The 17,053-nt window shown below is 42.9% G+C and overlaps 1 protein-coding gene across 1 annotated transcript in view; it reads left to right on the top strand.

Moving 5' to 3' along the window:
• The first annotated feature begins 4,781 nt into the window (after nt 1-4,781).
• grm5a (glutamate receptor, metabotropic 5a) overlaps nt 4,782-17,053 on the top strand; it is a 29,595-nt gene continuing 17,323 nt past the window's right edge. The window contains exons 1-6 of the mRNA XM_015961668.3: nt 4,782-4,933; nt 5,025-5,308; nt 5,492-5,625; nt 7,255-7,516; nt 7,597-7,711; nt 9,521-9,770. Coding sequence (XP_015817154.1) covers nt 5,108-5,308; nt 5,492-5,625; nt 7,255-7,516; nt 7,597-7,711; nt 9,521-9,770 — 962 coding nt within the window. The 5' untranslated portion in view covers nt 4,782-4,933; nt 5,025-5,107. The remainder of the gene's footprint in view (nt 4,934-5,024; nt 5,309-5,491; nt 5,626-7,254; nt 7,517-7,596; nt 7,712-9,520; nt 9,771-17,053) is intronic.

Here is a 17,053-nt window from a genome sequence, read left to right as displayed (position 1 = left end):
GCTCTGTCTGTTGATAGGCAGCACAGAACAAACACCAGTGAGTTTTCAGTCACTCTATATTCAATTAATCGACTACTGTTGTGAGTTGAGGAACCAAACGAAGAAGAAACTAGCTTCCTCAACAAAGTGGCTGTAATAATAATAATGCATTGTATTTAAAAGCGCATTTCTGGTCACTCAAGGACACTGTACAGAATAAAAACACAAGTCATTCAATAAGTAAACATACGTAAACATCAACAAACAAGGCACTCTAAAATTCAAAGTTGATATGTGGTTATGAAGAGGTGAGTTTTGAGTTGTTTTTTGAATTCTGTGAATGAGTTAATGTTCTTGATGAGAGGGGGAAGGGAGTTCCAGAGTTTGGGAGCGGCGGAGCTGAAGGCTCTACTCCCCATGATGCTGAGACGGAAGGAGGGCACAGAGAGTACTGTACTCACCCACTTAACACTTGGCCACCCAAAGAAAGTTGCTGGCAATCCTAATGGTCCTCCCAGTAAAGACCCCTAATTTTAAAGGTGTTTAATCAATACATTTGCAGTGGTCTCTAGTAGGAATTAATGCCTTGCAGGTGGAACTCAGGGCATAAAAAAGCCCACAGCAGAGGTGCGACCAAGTCACTTCTTTGCAAGTCACAAGTAAGTTGCAAGTCTTTCCAGTCAAGTCTCAAGTCAAGTCCAAGTCAAAGACTACCAAGTCCAAGTTGAGTCCAAAGTAAATGACGTGGAAGTCCAAGTCAAGTCCAAGTCTATAACTTTGAATTTTCAAGTCATAATCAAGTCATCTGTCCAACTTCAATTTAATGACAATGATAATAAATTCCAGAAATAAAGCTCCTTAAAACTTCATTTATTTGCTCAAACAAGCAGAAAGTGCAACTGAACCTGATCATAAACAAAGTGCTGCTGCATTTAACGGTAAATCAAACCCAGAACGAAGAATGATTTATGATTTTTGTCCATGTCGTACCACTTTTGTGCTAAAATATCAAATATGCTCAAGTCTTCATCAAGCCTACAGATGCAAGTCACAAGTCATTGGCAAGTCCGAGTCAAGTCGTAAGTCTTTATATATTTTATCAAGTCAAGCCAGAAGTCATTAAAATAATGACTCAAGTCTGACTCGAGTCCAAGTCATGTGACTCGAGTCCACACCTCTGGCCCACTGACCCCTGGCTCAGCAGGTCCGGTCTGTGACATCAGAGCTGTGCTTCAAACGGGAGGTTTTGCAGTCTTATTCCCTGATATTTAGACACCTTGCCTCAGATTAGATAAAAGGAACACGACTCTATCACTAACCGTTTGCTCGAGCAAATGAGTGTTTTATTTCCACAAATAACACAAGCCTGGAGGAGCTTCTGCCACGTGAGTTGCTAATGCTAGCAGTTAGCTTCTGTTGAAAGAAAGGCTCTGCTGATTCTGGACGCTAAAACAACAACAGCCTTCCCAGCCTTCAAGATGGGTGAGTCCAATTCACAGTGTGACGTAGATCTGTCAGGCTTTTCAAATCCTTGAGTTTCACAGTCTATTTTCTATCAGAAGCTAATGTAGGAGATAGGTGTAGCAGCCTGCTTCAAAAACTCAGTGTGGCCGTTCATAATCAGAACAATTATTTTTTTAGTCAGCCACATCTGTAATAAATTATATTCATGTTTGCATAAACCATTAATTCATCCTATTTGTTCAGACATGAATGTAAAACCCTACAAATATATAAATAATTAATGAGTACAACATAAATCATAATTAAACATACATGCAGCTGCTCATTTTCAAACCAACAGTATAAATCTCCAAAGTTTTTGTGAAGGCAGCAACATGCATTAAACTCTTCTAAAATGGAAAAAAAAGGATAAATGTTTACATTGTATTTGAATAAATGAATGTCATAATGGTCATTGTCTCTCAAATCTGAGGTAAATGTGTTTCTCAATGAAAATTAATCAAGGATCATATACAACCACAGGCAAAACTGGGATGCCACCCCAAAATGTTCTCTGGCCTCATCTGCCCCCCCTCAGGAAATTTTTCTAGGGGCACCCCTGGACTCACCCTCTGGGATTGGAGGAGGAGCTTAGAGTTGCTGCTCCTTCTCATTGAAAAAAGCCAATTGAGGTGGTTTGGTCAACTTAAAAGGGAGCCTAAAGCCTGATTTATGCTCCGTCTGCGTCAGTGCAGAGACACGCAACGCCATTATCCGTCCTTGCGCAGGGATCCGGCATGCACGCAAGTACGTACGGAGTCAAGCTCTCTTTTTTAATCATCCGTCGAACGAAACAGATTACGCAAGCTTGTGATTGGTCAGGACGCCGCTGTTGTTTACAGCGCCGCCATTGCAAAGAGAGCCGAGTTTAACTAGCGGCAGACACAGAGAAGCTTGAAGAATACTTCGCGAAAAAACTCTAAAAATATGAATGTTTCATCCTCCCGTGACTGGAGGAGTGAAAAGATGCGCAGCAGGCGTTTTATTTGTGGACGGAAATGACAGGAAACGTGGGTTTAGAGGTGGGGAGCGCATGAAGCGGTGGGAGAATGAGAGACAAATATGTCCGTGTTAAAAGTCTCTTATATACACAAAAAAACACAATATAAACAAACGATCTTGGACCGATACATGACAGGATACCACAGAACAGCGCTACGCCCTCTGTTGTCCTGCCGGGCAATTGCTTTGCAACACTCTCCAGGAGACGGAGAAGTATGAGAGCAAAACGCTTCCGTCAAACCGTGCATGTCTGTCCCTTGCGGAGCTGACGGAGATGCATAAACCAGGCTTAACAGACAACAGTCCGCTAGGGGAGGGCTCTGGTCTCACACCTGGATTAACTGGAAGAGGTAGCTGGGAATTTAGAGACTTCGGAATGTCAATTTAAACTTGTGTCCTCCTGACCCAGTCCTGGATAAGAGGTGGAAGATGACTGGAATCAGCAGTACCTTAGAATGTCTGCAAAAAGATTTGATCCTCAAGTTTTCTTCATTTTTACAAAATCAATTTAGGAGGTCTGAGGCGAAAAATGAAGCTCTTCATTCCAACCCTCATTTGGTCACGAGCTATGGGTGGTGACCGAAAGAACGAAATAGCGATTGAGAAGAGTCAGTTGAGGTGGCTTGAGGATTTGGTTAGGACACATCCCCGATGAAGTGTTCCCGAATTGTCCAACTTGGGGGAGACCTAAAGTAATGCCCCAAACACGCAGGAGGGACTCTGTTTCTCGGCTGTCCTGCGAACGCCTTTGGTATCCCCTCCCCTGGGGAGAGGGAGGTCTGGGTGTCTCTGGATGGATGGATGGATGGATGGATGATGGATGGACCAAAGGGTTTTATTATTATTATTACTTCAGAAAACCTTTGAAGACTGTTCCTGGTTACTGGTTTTGATCAGTTTTCAAACAAAGCTTGAATAGACAAACATGCAGACCCAGGGGCCTCATTCATCAAGCTTGCTTACGCACAAAACGGGGTCAGAAAACTGCGTAAGCAACTTTCCACGCAAACTTTGGGATTTATGAAAGAAAACTTAGCGGAAAGATGTGCACAACTTTAAGTTGACTAAGAACCTTGCTTACGCACATTTTGGACATGGAGAGCACCTGCAGTGCTGCTGCTGAGAAGGATAAAATTATGAAATCCTGCAGCATTATCACTTGTACTGCTTCGTTTTCACACAGAGCAAGACCCCCCCACACACACATGTGCACACACACACATGCGCGCACACTCACGCACACACACACGCGCACACTCACACACACACGTGCACACTCACACACACTTGCACGCACACTCACACACACAGCCTGAAGCGCAGAGTACGGAATGCAGAATATCAGCAGGGGGACAGATTGAGACAGAATGTCATGATTCTATGACAGTGTGTGTGTCCTGTGACGATTGATCATGCACCCTGCCTACTTGTATAAGGTAAATCTCCATTTGGCTGACTGGTTAGTGCACGTGTCTTTCACCTGGGAGGCTGAGGATCGAATCCTGATTGGACCATTTTTTTTATACCCGCCACAGATCTCTCTGAAGAATTCACAACATTGACGGCTTCAGCAACACTGTGTCACTCCGTGGATTTTCTCTTATTTGTTTTGCAAAAGCACTTCCTTTTATTTCTCCACCTCACCCACAGGTACCTCAATTTCTGCTTCGGTTAACTTGATCTGCCTTGATCTACGGTCGCCATCGTCATTGGCAGAGCACTGCAACAGCTGGCTTATGTATATGCATGAGATCCACAAGGCACTTTGCATTGACTATTTATGGCAGTAAGTGGGCGTGGTGAGGGCGGGATGTGACTAAAAAGCAGCTGAGAACCTTTCTAGATAGTTTCTGATTCATGAAGCAGAGATTGTGTGCTGCTGTGTGTACTCCATGTTTGATAGATCACAAACCTACTTGGCGTAAGTACTTTTTTTTGCTGAGCTTAATTACGGTTTTAGTAAGGATTCTACGCCATGTTTGATAAATGAGACCCCAGCTGATTACTGGAAAACCAGATGAAAAAGATTTAGAGTCACATAAGAGCGAGTGACTTCTATATTAAAAAAAACATTGGATTCATTTTGTGACACTTTTAACATTCACTAACCACCAGAATGATCAGCGATGATGCTGTTTGTTGAGCACTGTTTTGGTAGAAGAGGGAAGGGGAGAGTAGACGGAGGTGGAAAAGGATGAAGAGGAGGAGGAGGGAGAGTAGGAGGAGGGGGGCTGTCTTGTGCGTCAGTAAGTCAAACATGTTCCAATAACGGGCTGTATTATCTGCTGCTATTTGCAGTTTGCTGTAGCCAGGCACCAGACTGAGCCTGGAAAGAAGCTGCAGCAGCTTCTCCTGCTGCTCCTCTGTGATGGAAACACCTCATCAGGACTGACATCTGCCTGGCAGCTGGAGGAGGAAACTAACGAGGGAGGAAGAAAGTTGCTTTCAGGTGGGTGCTAAAGAAATATCTGACTTTTGAACCATGAGCCCAGATTGGAACATTTAGCTTACGACATTTGTTTTTGTCTTTTTTCTTCAAGAGTCTGACTCTTGCCCTTTGCATAACCCTCATTATGCAAAAGACAAAAGCTTCCTCTGAACTTCAGCTGTGAGAAGACAGAGGATGGCAGGAGATCTTAGGGAGAGTACGTGTGCAGACCAAAGATTATACGTGAGGCTGTTTGCAGTCCTCTTGGTACTGGGACCTGATGTGACCTGGCTGGTCCATGCCCAGAACAATGAGAAGAGGAGACTGGCTCACATTCCAGGTGACATCATCATCGGAGCACTGTTCTCTGTCCACCACCAACCACCTGCAGACAAGGTACCTGGTGTGTGTGTGTGTGTGTGTTGTGTGTGTGTGTGTGTGTGTGTGTGTGTGTGTGTGTGTGTGTGTGTGTGTGTGTGTGTGTGTGTGTGTGTGTGTGTGTGTGTGTGTGTGTGTGTGTGTGTGTGTGTGTGTGTGTGTGTGTTGCTTATAACTACGTAGTGGATAAACTTTGTTCAGGTCCACGAGAGGAAGTGTGGCGCCGTACGTGAGCAGTATGGGATCCAGAGGGTGGAGGCCATGATGCACACGCTGGATCGGATTAACGCAGACCCAACCATCCTTCCTAACATCTCCCTGGGCTGTGAGATAAGGTCCGCATCTCTAATGGCATCATTTAATTTTCAAATATACGTCTTCATTGCGGATATTGAAAAATGTCTTTGGGACGTTTATTTGATTTGTACAGAAATTGGTAACGTTACCTAGGGCAACTTTACTTTTTTCTTTGTTACATTGGGCTTCATACCAAAATGAAGACCGCTGTAGATAAAAGCAACAGATTCACTTCAAAAACAAATCTGGTGATCAGTGGGATTTCTGGTGGAAGAGGAGGATGAAAGAAGCCGATAATAATGTTTCAGCCACCCTGAACCATCAAAGTTTCCTTCAGCACCAGAGCCACTTTCTGAGCAGCAACAGAAAGCCTTCACCTAAAAAACATCTTGGTACCTGAGAAAGATTCTTCTATCTAGTGCAAAGCAGCGGAAGGACTCGGTCTACACCTTAGCATGAGTTGGAGGGAGGAAAACAAACAGAAGAGAAAACAGAATGATCATTTCATTCATTAGCACTTAAAGCTGGGGGAGCATAGTGTGACATCATCGAGGAGAAAAGGAGATGTTAAAATTTGAATGGCCACAGCTCCCGCCCCCTTCTGGAAGGAGCTGAAAGCCATGCCTCATAAAAATAGCCTTGTAACACTAACAAACAAGTAATGTTTTTGATATGTTCCTGCTCAGACACACCGCATTCTGACTGCTGAATTATCTCATCAGCCTTCATCAAGTTTTGCAGGAGCTGCTAATCACTCATTTTAATCAGATCTGCAGTGTCCAAGCAGGGAAACGTCTAAAACCGGCAGAATCTGGTACTAGCTATGCTGCTAATGCTACAACAGGCTAAAACAATGGTCCGATGTAGCATAAGGTTGAATGCTACGCTAACCACTTAGTTCCAATACACTAAGAATAAATTCCTTTTCGTTCCCCTCCCTCCTCTTCCAATTAGCTTGAAGTTTACAGACTGGTATCAGTTCAGTGCTGGTCGAGTTAGCATTTAAGCTAATGGTGTGCTATCTCCCCGTAGTACGCGCTGGGAACCAGGATGCATTTTTGTTGATTGACAGCTCTCTCTTGTGGTTATGCAACTCAATTGGTCAACGCTCTAGGCTCGCATAAACGATTCGTTCTGCTGTAGAGGCCAGAGGGATCGAGGAGAAATATAATGAACCTACTTTATTTCATAAAACAGGGTCAGATGGTCAAAAATGTGAAACTAAATACCCCAACTTTAAAGAAAGGCACATAATTACCTTCATGACCTGTTGGACTGGAAATGTAAACACGTTTCTTTGCACTCTGGGTGAGAAAAGTGTGTTCTAGCTTTTGTTTAGTTACAAACTTACGTGTCTGTTGACATTTTGTAGTCATTGTTCATTTCTGAAAATGTCTTTTTTTATATCCATGACAAAATGAGAGAACAGCAAGAAACCTTTATCACAGAATCAGAATAAAACCTCTTCATCAAAGCTCCAACACTGCTCAGGAAGACTAATCCAGACCACAGAAACCTCATTTTAGCTTTAGACGAGTTTGAGGGATTTTATATGAGAACAAACGGGGGAATAAACAGGGAATCTCATCTCCTTCTGTCGTATTTCTTCCCCTTTTTGTTTTGCTATCATGATGGTTCCTGCCAGAACAATGTGCTTTCTACACCAGGGACTCCTGCTGGCACTCGGCGGTGGCGCTGGAGCAGAGCATCGAGTTTATCCGCGACACTCTCGTGTCTAATGACGAGGAGGAGAGCCAGGCCAGATGTGCAGCAGAAGCGGGTAGCCTGCTTCTTCAGGGAAAGAAGCCAATCGTGGGACTGATCGGACCGGGATCCAGCTCCGTGGCCATCCAGGTGCAAAATCTCCTGCAGCTATTCAACATCCCACAAATCGCGTACTCAGCCACCAGCATGGATCTCAGTGACAAGGTAAACTGGAGAAAGTAGAAATTACAAAATGTAATATAGACAAGTTAAGACTGGTAAAAGTGTAAAACTTATTCCAACAGAGCCTGTACAAGTACTTCATGAGGGTGGTGCCATCTGACATGCAACAGGCCCGAGCCATGGTGGACATCGTCAAGAGGTACAACTGGAGCTATGTGTCAGCGATCCACACCGAAGGTAAGACCGAGTTCTACGTGCGTTCACGTCTATGTTCTCCCTCATTAGGCTGAGTATGGTGATTTCACTAAACACATTTATTTTAAAAGATGCACCTGTAAAAAGATAAAAGACAAATGTTTTGCACATGTTAGTCCTAATATCTATACTACTGAATACCTAGGTTAGCATTGCTAGCAGCACAACAGGGTAGTTTCATAAACTCATGATAAAGTTTATGACCCAGTAGAGGGTTTGCATTTGCACAGCAACAGGAACGAGGTGACCTGCTTTTAGTGAGTGACGGGAACGTTTACATCCAAACAGCTTCTATGGCAGGGACACAAAAACATTGGGCTTCCAAGATTGGAGCTGGATTGCCTTCCAGTGCATTTATCTGTTTCCATCAACTGTCTTCACACACTTGAGCACACAGAAGAAGTCGTCACATGAGGAACGCCATGCATCAGTACTGGAGTAAAGCTGGAGATAGACTATGGCAACAAAAACCAAGTGGCAAATAGTAAAATCTGAATCTTTGTATTTCATTAAATCCAATGGGAATGTTTTATTTTTGCTATGACAGCATGCTGATGTTTTGCTACATAGTTTCATGAGCAAGTCACCCCTAAATCAACTTTTTTGTCATTGATAGTCTATAAATGAGTGCCTAATAGTTTTGTAGATGTGTGCATTTTAGAGCGTTTTATTTAAAATGTAAAATTCAGCCTAAAACTGCCATTAGTGCACCCTCTTCAGGTTAAAACCCTGCTCTAAACTGATTTTGAACCAGCCATTGCTGTTGGCTAAGTGCTACCCAGTGATGTTGCTGACACCATGTTACATAGCTGCATTCGACTGAAGTCACGTCTTGGCCATGCCTCCAGCTGGCTCGGCCTCTCATGAACCGATACAAAATGATACGGCTCCGATCTACTCCTTCTCTTCAAGTGATCAAGGTGGAGAGAAAACCTTCCAGCCTCCTGCAGTTTCTCTGTTCGCTCGTCCGACTGAGTGGTGTGTGTGTGTGTGTGTGTGTGTGTGTGTGGTTCATTACTCTGACTGAGCAACTCTGAGCGTAAAGGGGTCAGTCACCATCTCAGCACCGCACTCTCGGTCCACCGGGCGACGCCTCTTTTAGGCATTGTTTTTCAAACAGAAAGTGTGGGTGAAGGAAGACTCCACCCAGGGGGGTGACCAAACTTTTAAAAGTAAAAAAATAATAAAAATTAAACATAAATTGATTTGCTATAATCACCATGGCAACTCCACAAATGTGTCTTACTGTACGATGGGACTGTTCATGAGATGTTCCTAAAAGGTAAAATGTGTAAAAACCATTAAACATACAAACAAACCTGTTCATTTATGTAAACTCTAACTTTCTGTGACCTGTTAAAACTTTGAATGCAACAAAAAAAGCTGAGATTCACAAAACAGCCTTATTTGTGCATAAGTATGTTCATTCTTTTTGCTAAGTTTGTCGATGCTGAGCAATATTTTGATGTAACTGAATGTTTCTATCCCCCCAAAAGCTGCAGGAGGGGATTCAAATGAAATGTTTTTACAAATAAAGGAAAATTTCCAACCAGTACCAACAGAAACACACACACACACACACACACACACACACACACACATATATATATATATATGTATATATATATATATGTGTGTGTGTGTGTGTGTGTGTGTGTGTGTGTGTGTGTGTGTGTGTGTGTGTGTGTGTGTATAAGCATTAGCACCTTTATTTGGCAAGTTCTGCTGAAAAAAAATGTCCACTTTTACACAAGCCCTGATGTGTTTCCATTGATGTGATTCCCTCTGCAGGTAACTATGGTGAGAGTGGTATGGAGGCATTCAAAGCCATGGCAGCGAAAGAGGGAATCTGCATCGCCCACTCTGACAAAATCTACAGTAACGCCGGGGAGCACAACTTTGACAAACTGTTGCAAAAGCTCAGAAGCCACCTGCCCAAGGCCAGAGTGGTGGCCTGCTTCTGCGAGGGCATGACCGTCCGAGGCATCCTGATGGCGATGACGCGGCAGCGCCTGGTAGGGGAGTTCCTGCTGGTTGGAAGGTGAGAGCCGGAATGTCAGTTTTCATGTTTGAGTACTAATTTGGTTTCTCAGGAATCTCTGTCCTGTAAATTAATGTCCAGTTGAGACTTTCTGCAGATGTCTGGAATCATCAGAGATGGCTTTGTTAACATCATCATCATCCTCATCCATTAGTGTCTTCATTGCACCATCAACTCCAAGGTATTTTAATCTTATGGATGTCCGTAGATATGACAGTGTGTTTGTACTACTCTTGAGTATTGGTAGCCCAGTAATCTAGACCATCCTCTCTGCTGGTCGGTCTAGCCACGCTCCATTGTCACCTTAGCAAGTCTACCATTGGTCTGAACAGTTTTATGTCCTGTCAATCACAGCACTCTACGTTTGTTGGGTGGGCTTTGCACCATAACGAGAAGAACTACAAAGATGGCGTCGGGTCAGGAACGGCGTTCATTTGAAACAACTTTGCAATCAACTTTGGATGATTTAGACTTGTTCTTTTCTGTGAGACGAGCACATAGAAGTACTAGAGCTACTTCTACGGTTTAGGCCCCGTTGGCTGATTTCCACAGCGATGAATACATCGTGTTGTTTATTGCTCTAATTGATCCTGATACTGTCCAGTTGCATGTGGCGATGGTTTGAAACCGCAACCCACTTTCATGAAACAATGCAGCCAATTTACTACAAAGCTGAGCTGGCATCAAGGAGCCTTTGGTCAGTCATAAGTGGTCGGCCTGTGGCAATAATGTGGCGCAATCATGATAACAGGATATAAAGGCTGTATGGGAGGCGGACATGGACTTCCTTATAGCTTGGACATAACTTGCTTTTCTTGGTGATTGAAGCCACGCTCCAAATGATGGCTGTCCTCCACAGTCCCCATGAACGGTCTGGTGATCTGAGCTCCAGCTCTAAAGGACAAAAGCTCCCGCATCTCTGCAACGCGTCAGTTTACCGACTCGACTGAAACTGTTTACGAAAGCAAATCTGACTGCTAGTATATGCTTTCTTTTTTCATATTTTTGCTGGTCCATGCTCAGCAGACAATCCACACATGATCATGACATCACCCTCTGTTGTGCCAAGGTGTAATCTTCATTCCCAAGTCTGCCATTGGGGTAATGTTTCTATCAAGCTTGTTGGCATGACTGCCACTAAATTCCAGCATTGCCTTGCTGCCACTCCACTCTTATAGGGAGCCTAAGTAACGCCCACCCACTTGCAGACCATGGGACCCCAGAAGAACGAAAAAAGGAATGCAAGTCAATGGGGCTAAAAATGCTATTTTCTAATTCCGCTTGTCGTGTGCCATTGATTTCACATTTGGCATCCGTGAATTTTAAAGAAGCATTTTGACACAAAGAACACGCTTATTTTCGAACAGGGGGAACGATACTTTAGGTTTTGTGTGAAAATAAGTCCAAGAGTACAAATGCACGAAAGCGATGGAAGGAAGAAAACTGAGGGAAAAGGGCTGTAAATTAAGCTACCTCCCCACAGGAGGAGAGAACCACCATAAATCTGGCCATTTGGTAAGTAGCAGCTAGGTTAGTGGAGAAGAGATTATGTGGTGACATCACATATGCAGCATGCCGATTTCTAGTTTGTAATCATCCTAATTACGAACTTGTACAAGCTAATAAATCTCAAAGTGTGTGACTAGCATAGCCGAAACACCCATCATTACTTTTCATTTAAATTGCAGTATATCATATGCATGATCCAGCGCGTAAGGCTAAGCGGATTAGAAAAAAAGAGTTTTTAGCCCCGTTGACTTGCATTAATTTTTTTCTTTTTTTCTGGGGACCCATGATGCGGAAGTGACTCAGGCTCCCTATAAACCCCTTGATGCATGAGTGATGTCACATGCTCAGGATCCCGCCCCCAGTTTCTGGCTAGGTGCAAGAAGACAGCACACCTCCATTGACCACTGTTATTATCTGTCAGTCGTCAATAAATTGAGTTAAATCGCAACAAAATTACATTTATCAGCATGGTTAGCACATGCAGCGCTGCAGGCTGCACACGTAGACAAAAGAAGGACTGTAACGTGATATTGTACATGTTTCCAGCTGATAAAATACGCCAAAGGCAATGGTTAACAGCCATGAAGAGAGTTTGTTGGAGTCTAAATCGCATGACAGAATAAAAAAAGTCAAATGTCTGCCCCACATGTCCGGACACGAAAAAGTTGTAGCCATCTCATGACTTGTATGCCTGTATGCTAAATCAGTTTCTTTTTTACATAATTACACAACATGTGTTCAGTAATTGGAGCAATCAATTTTTTTGTTTTGTTTACTGAGCTTGTCAGGTATGTCAGATGTATAAAGGTAATTTATTTATGTGATTATAAACAGTTTCTCCCTCCTGAGATCTGCCCAGCCTCTTAAGTCGTCGTCTTCGACTTTCTGTTTACTGAGCTCATCAGAATAAGTTGAGCATCTGTTAATCTGCTACAACAGACGGTGTCACGGCGATTTTTCAGCATTTACCCGAACAGTGAAGGAGAAATGTGGTTACACCTTCATTGCTTCTGCTGTGTGAAGTCCAGGCAGCCAATGCTGAGGACTGTCGCCCCCACATCTCGTTAGTTATTTCAAACAGATCTGGAAGCATCGCGCTTAACGACGTTAGTAACTGTTTGATCATCTGTGTTAGATGATCTAAAATAGTACTATAATATTATATTTAGGTTTTATTTTGCTAGCTTAAATCGCAGAGATACAGGTCTAGATAACTTCTGCAGAGGGTCCGTTTGTGCTTCAGCATTGTGCACGTGTGCCGCTACCCAGATGTAAACAATAACATTCGACGGGTCTGTAAGACACATCGTGGCGGCAGTGTTACGCCGACTGGCCAGCAGCGTGTGTCTTATGAAAGAGGCTGTATTCCTCCTCATGAGTGGGTTGTTTCAGTGGTCAGATTATATTTATAGGATGGCTTGTCAGGGTAGCTTATTGGTTCAATGAATCTCATTCATTCTCACACAAAAATACTATAAAAACTCTTCGTTTTGTGAGAACATCAATCAAGATCTCATCAGGTTCTGCTAAAAAATAACAATTTTCCTCCAGTCGTTGCTTTTATGTAGACTTTTAAATGTTGTGCGTGGGCTTTTCTTCAAATGGATGAAAAATGAGAGATGATTAGACAAAATGAAAAGATAAAAAAAATGCAAGGAATGAAAAAAAGCATATCAGTGGAGGTATAGCGAGAGGATGTGGTCTCTCTGAGTATCTAACGTGTTTTATTTTAAGGTTCAGCTCTGTGGCTCACTCTTTGTCCCTTGTGTTCTATAAATGCCTTTCCTCATTAGGAGCCACATATGTAGGCTGTCGCTCAAGTCTGACAGCAGGAAACATAAAATAACCTTGAACTACATCTTGCAAAACACCATGCTCTATAATCCTCACACACCTACACACACAGGTAACAGGTGTTAAGCACATTAACAAATATTGTTTTCTTTTATGTTAAATAGATCTTTCCATTTTATTTGGGATACAATTTGTCTTTTAGTACAAAAATATTTATCCAATCCTGAGAAGTTTCTTTTTTTTATTTTAATTTTTGTATATTTTAATTTTGTTACATGTTTAAACCGTTTTATATCAGCCCTAAATGATGTGCCACCAGGCTGGTGAGTGTGTACTATGCACGCATGCCAGGATTCCACAAATAGGAAGAGAAGAGCTAAGAAAAGGTGAGAATTTGCTCTCTCTCTCTCTTTCTTTGTGTTACATTTAGTTATCAGCATTGGTTTAGCTGTTTTTTCCAAAGCTGTTGCATTCAAACAAATGTCAACCCTCTACTTGTTTGTAATGGAAAACTGCAATAGTCTTTAACTCATGAGGTTCTGCACTGGTCATTTAAAATAAAAAAATATACTACAAATTAGTCAGCGAGTTTTTTTTCTTTCATTATTTACAAAAAACAACAAAAATGGTTAGAAATAATGCAAATGTTTTAGTTAGACTTAGATCAAATACTTTGAAACGCTAAACTAAATTATGTTCACGCAAAAACTTATAATCATCTTTAATTCAGGAATACATGTAAAAGACAATAAATACATTTAAATCCTTGACCACATAAATCATAATTTCATTACAGTTTGCTGAAAGAAAAAAAACTATAAATATCAGTCAGTTTTTGGGATGCTTTATTTCAGACAACAACAGGTGAATAAAACTGTTTTAAAATGCTAAAACCATGAATTTATAAACACTAAAAACTGAGAAATAGTCTTTTTAAAAAATGCTCATGTTTCTCAAATTTGAGCAAAATGTGTTTGATGCATTTTTATTTTAAGGAAAAGGAATGAAGGAGCATGAAATCCAGCCACAGCTTTCAAAGTTACCACAAGGACTGGTGTTCCATCCCAAAACTTTCACTGGCCCCCCATGAAAAATCCTGGGGACGCCCCTGTCGCTGAGCTGTGTGACAAATCTCCACATCGCTGTCAGATGGATTCTGACTGCTGCATGCAGTCCCCCTCTTGTCAAACACCTTTTTCTGCTGACAACAACAACTTGATCTTCCACCGCTCACCAAAGCAGAGATGCCACTGTTAATTTAGTCTAAGTCAGGAACGTTTTTTACCTAAATTAGACCAGACATGTTTGTTTTGGTGCATTTTCTTGGCTCATTTCAGGCTTTTACTGACCTTTTAAATTGTTTTATTTTTTAAAGGGCAGGCTATGAAAGTTGACCAGTTTTGTAAGGAGAATCTGAGCGTGTGTGTGTTTGTGTGCGCGCGCACTCTTGTAAAGCACACTCCAGTGTGTCTTCAGGCATGTAGGTGGTATAGCAACATGCTGTAAGCAGCATATTGCCCTGCCAGGTCGATGTGTGGGTTTCAGAGCGCCTGTTGGAGAGTGATTCAAACTATCCAGAGTCAAAGCCCTCCATGCTTTTCACATCCATTCCTGGCTTTTTTATGCCAGTGCACCATTTCTGTTCTCGCTTCTCTAAGGATGTGTTATGAAATGATCTCCTACCTCACCAGGCATTATAAAACACCCACACACTGTTGTGTAACTCCAGCTTGGCTTAAGAAGTTTTCAAAAAATCTCTTCTTGTGCTTTCTTTTTTTTTTTTTTAGTTAGTGAGAGGGAGGCAAGCATCATGATCAACCATAACATTAGAAATACTGAAATGCCAACCAAAAACAGCTAATTATGGTGAAAAGTGAACATTTGGGTCATAATTCTGGAGATGATATGCTGAAAGAAAATTAGCAAGCCTGAAATTTAAGGATTTATTTAACTTTTTATTTTATTTTTTTTTGAAGGCCACCCCCCACAACCCTACTCAGAAATGAGCAGCTTTAGAAACCCAGTCAACTCATTATTTTTGCATCACTAAACATGATCCAAGGGAAGGATAGAGAGTAAATCAGCAGTCAGGTTAAAGGTCATTATATATAAAGGAGCCGCACCTTTCTCCAGTGCCATTATAGTTAAGGAGAGTGGCTACCCGGGGAGCACCGCACCGTGTCCCAGATGCGCTGCACCAACAACTTTAAAGGACTTTTGATCTTAAAACATTCTAATAAATAGCATACTTACCAATTTTTATGAATTAGAGTCTCTCAAAACATGACATCAAGTCTGATCATGTAAAAACAAAGGAGTCACTTTCAGCTTCCTGTTCTCAAGTCCCACCTGATGTTGTGACTATCACACGACTTTCCAAGAAGCACTCAGCAGCGCGTCCTATGACATCTCAAAACCGTGGCTCTTCCGCTAGCTCGCCCCAAACTTTACTCTACTCCAACTTCCTGTTTGAAAAATGCAACAAATGCTGTTGCCTGGCAGATCGAGAGGGCGGAGCCGCTAACAAATGCACACACTCAGGCTCACAGCAACATTGTGACATCAGATGGTACCAGCTATTTATTTAAATTTTACTGAAGATGCTCTGAAGTGCCAAATTATTGACTACATGTATCTACAGCACTATAAAGCCCTTTTCAGACAGACATTCTGGAACATTTGCGGACAATTCAATCCGGTTTTTAACCGGAACTGTGTTTTCAGACACACCGCTTTTGTACCGGAACTTGTCCTTTCGGCTGCGTTCACACAGCAGGGAAAAGTTCCAGATGTCTGACGGCGGCGGGGGGTGGGGTGGGGGGGAAATCGGACTTGTGTTAAGAAGAAGAAAATATCATTTCTATAGCGCTTCTCAGGATAAAAATCACGAGGCGCTTAAGCATAATTCTGCGCACACGAAGACGCATAAGAGACCTGGATGATGAAGCTCAATGGTTAAAGGAATCACTGAAGCAGTGTGAAGCGCTCCGTCGCGCGTCTAGGCGGTACCGTAGGAGGCGAGCTGCCGTGGTTCGCCGCATGCTACAGCAGCGGGCTATATAGGTGCGCACAGCGTCCCCCGGTCCCCTCCTCCTCCCCCTCCCTCTTGTCCGGAACTTTACCTCACCAGTCTGAAGCAGCCACCCTGTCCGTAACATGTCCGGACCTGTTACTAGGGGCTTCGTCCGGATAAATTCCGGAACACGTTATCCGGATGTTTGTATTCAGACAGAAAGGTCTTAGATTCCGGAACATTTCCGTTTTTCATGGCCTGTCTGAAGGGGGCTTTAGACACCCACATAGCTCAGTGACCTAGTGGCCCCAGCCCGTTGGCAGTAGTGGGGTGGAATGTTATGTCTCTGCATGTTATTGGACAGCGCTAGGACCAGTCAGATATACTCACTGTCATGGATGTCAGTCACAAGTCAGTTCACCATACACTGTAGAGGAAAATGCAAACACATCATTTGTCTACATGGTAAATGGCATGTATTTGATATAGTGCTTTCTAGATTCCTGGACATCCCACCCCCACCCCCAAGGCACTTTACAACACAATCAGTCATTCACACAAACATTCACACGCTGGAGGTAATGAGCTACGATGTAGCCACAGCTGCCCTGGGGTGCATTGACAGTGGCAAAGCTGCCAAGCACTGGCGCCACCGGTCCCTCCGACCACCATCAGCAGGCAAGCGGGGTTAAGTGTCTTGCCCAAGGACACAATGACAGCGACAAACTGAGCGGGGCTCAAACCTGCAACCTTCCAATTGCGGGGTGAGCATTTAACTCCTGTGCCACCGTCACCACGAACTTAACTATCTGCTCTTGAGTCAAAGAAAAGCCCAACTCTCAATATGTATATATAGCCATGTCCTGATGTGGGGGCTAGGGGGTGCGTTGACATGGTCGGGACATAGAAGGGGGTAGGCAGCTAAATAAGTATGGGATTTGCTAAATAAGTATGGGAACCGCTGCTT

The sequence above is a fragment of the Nothobranchius furzeri genome, chromosome 10 (genome assembly GCF_043380555.1).
Source record: "Nothobranchius furzeri strain GRZ-AD chromosome 10, NfurGRZ-RIMD1, whole genome shotgun sequence".
Lineage (NCBI taxonomy): Eukaryota > Metazoa > Chordata > Actinopteri > Cyprinodontiformes > Nothobranchiidae > Nothobranchius > Nothobranchius furzeri.
This window is presented reverse-complemented; position numbering and strand designations above follow the sequence as displayed.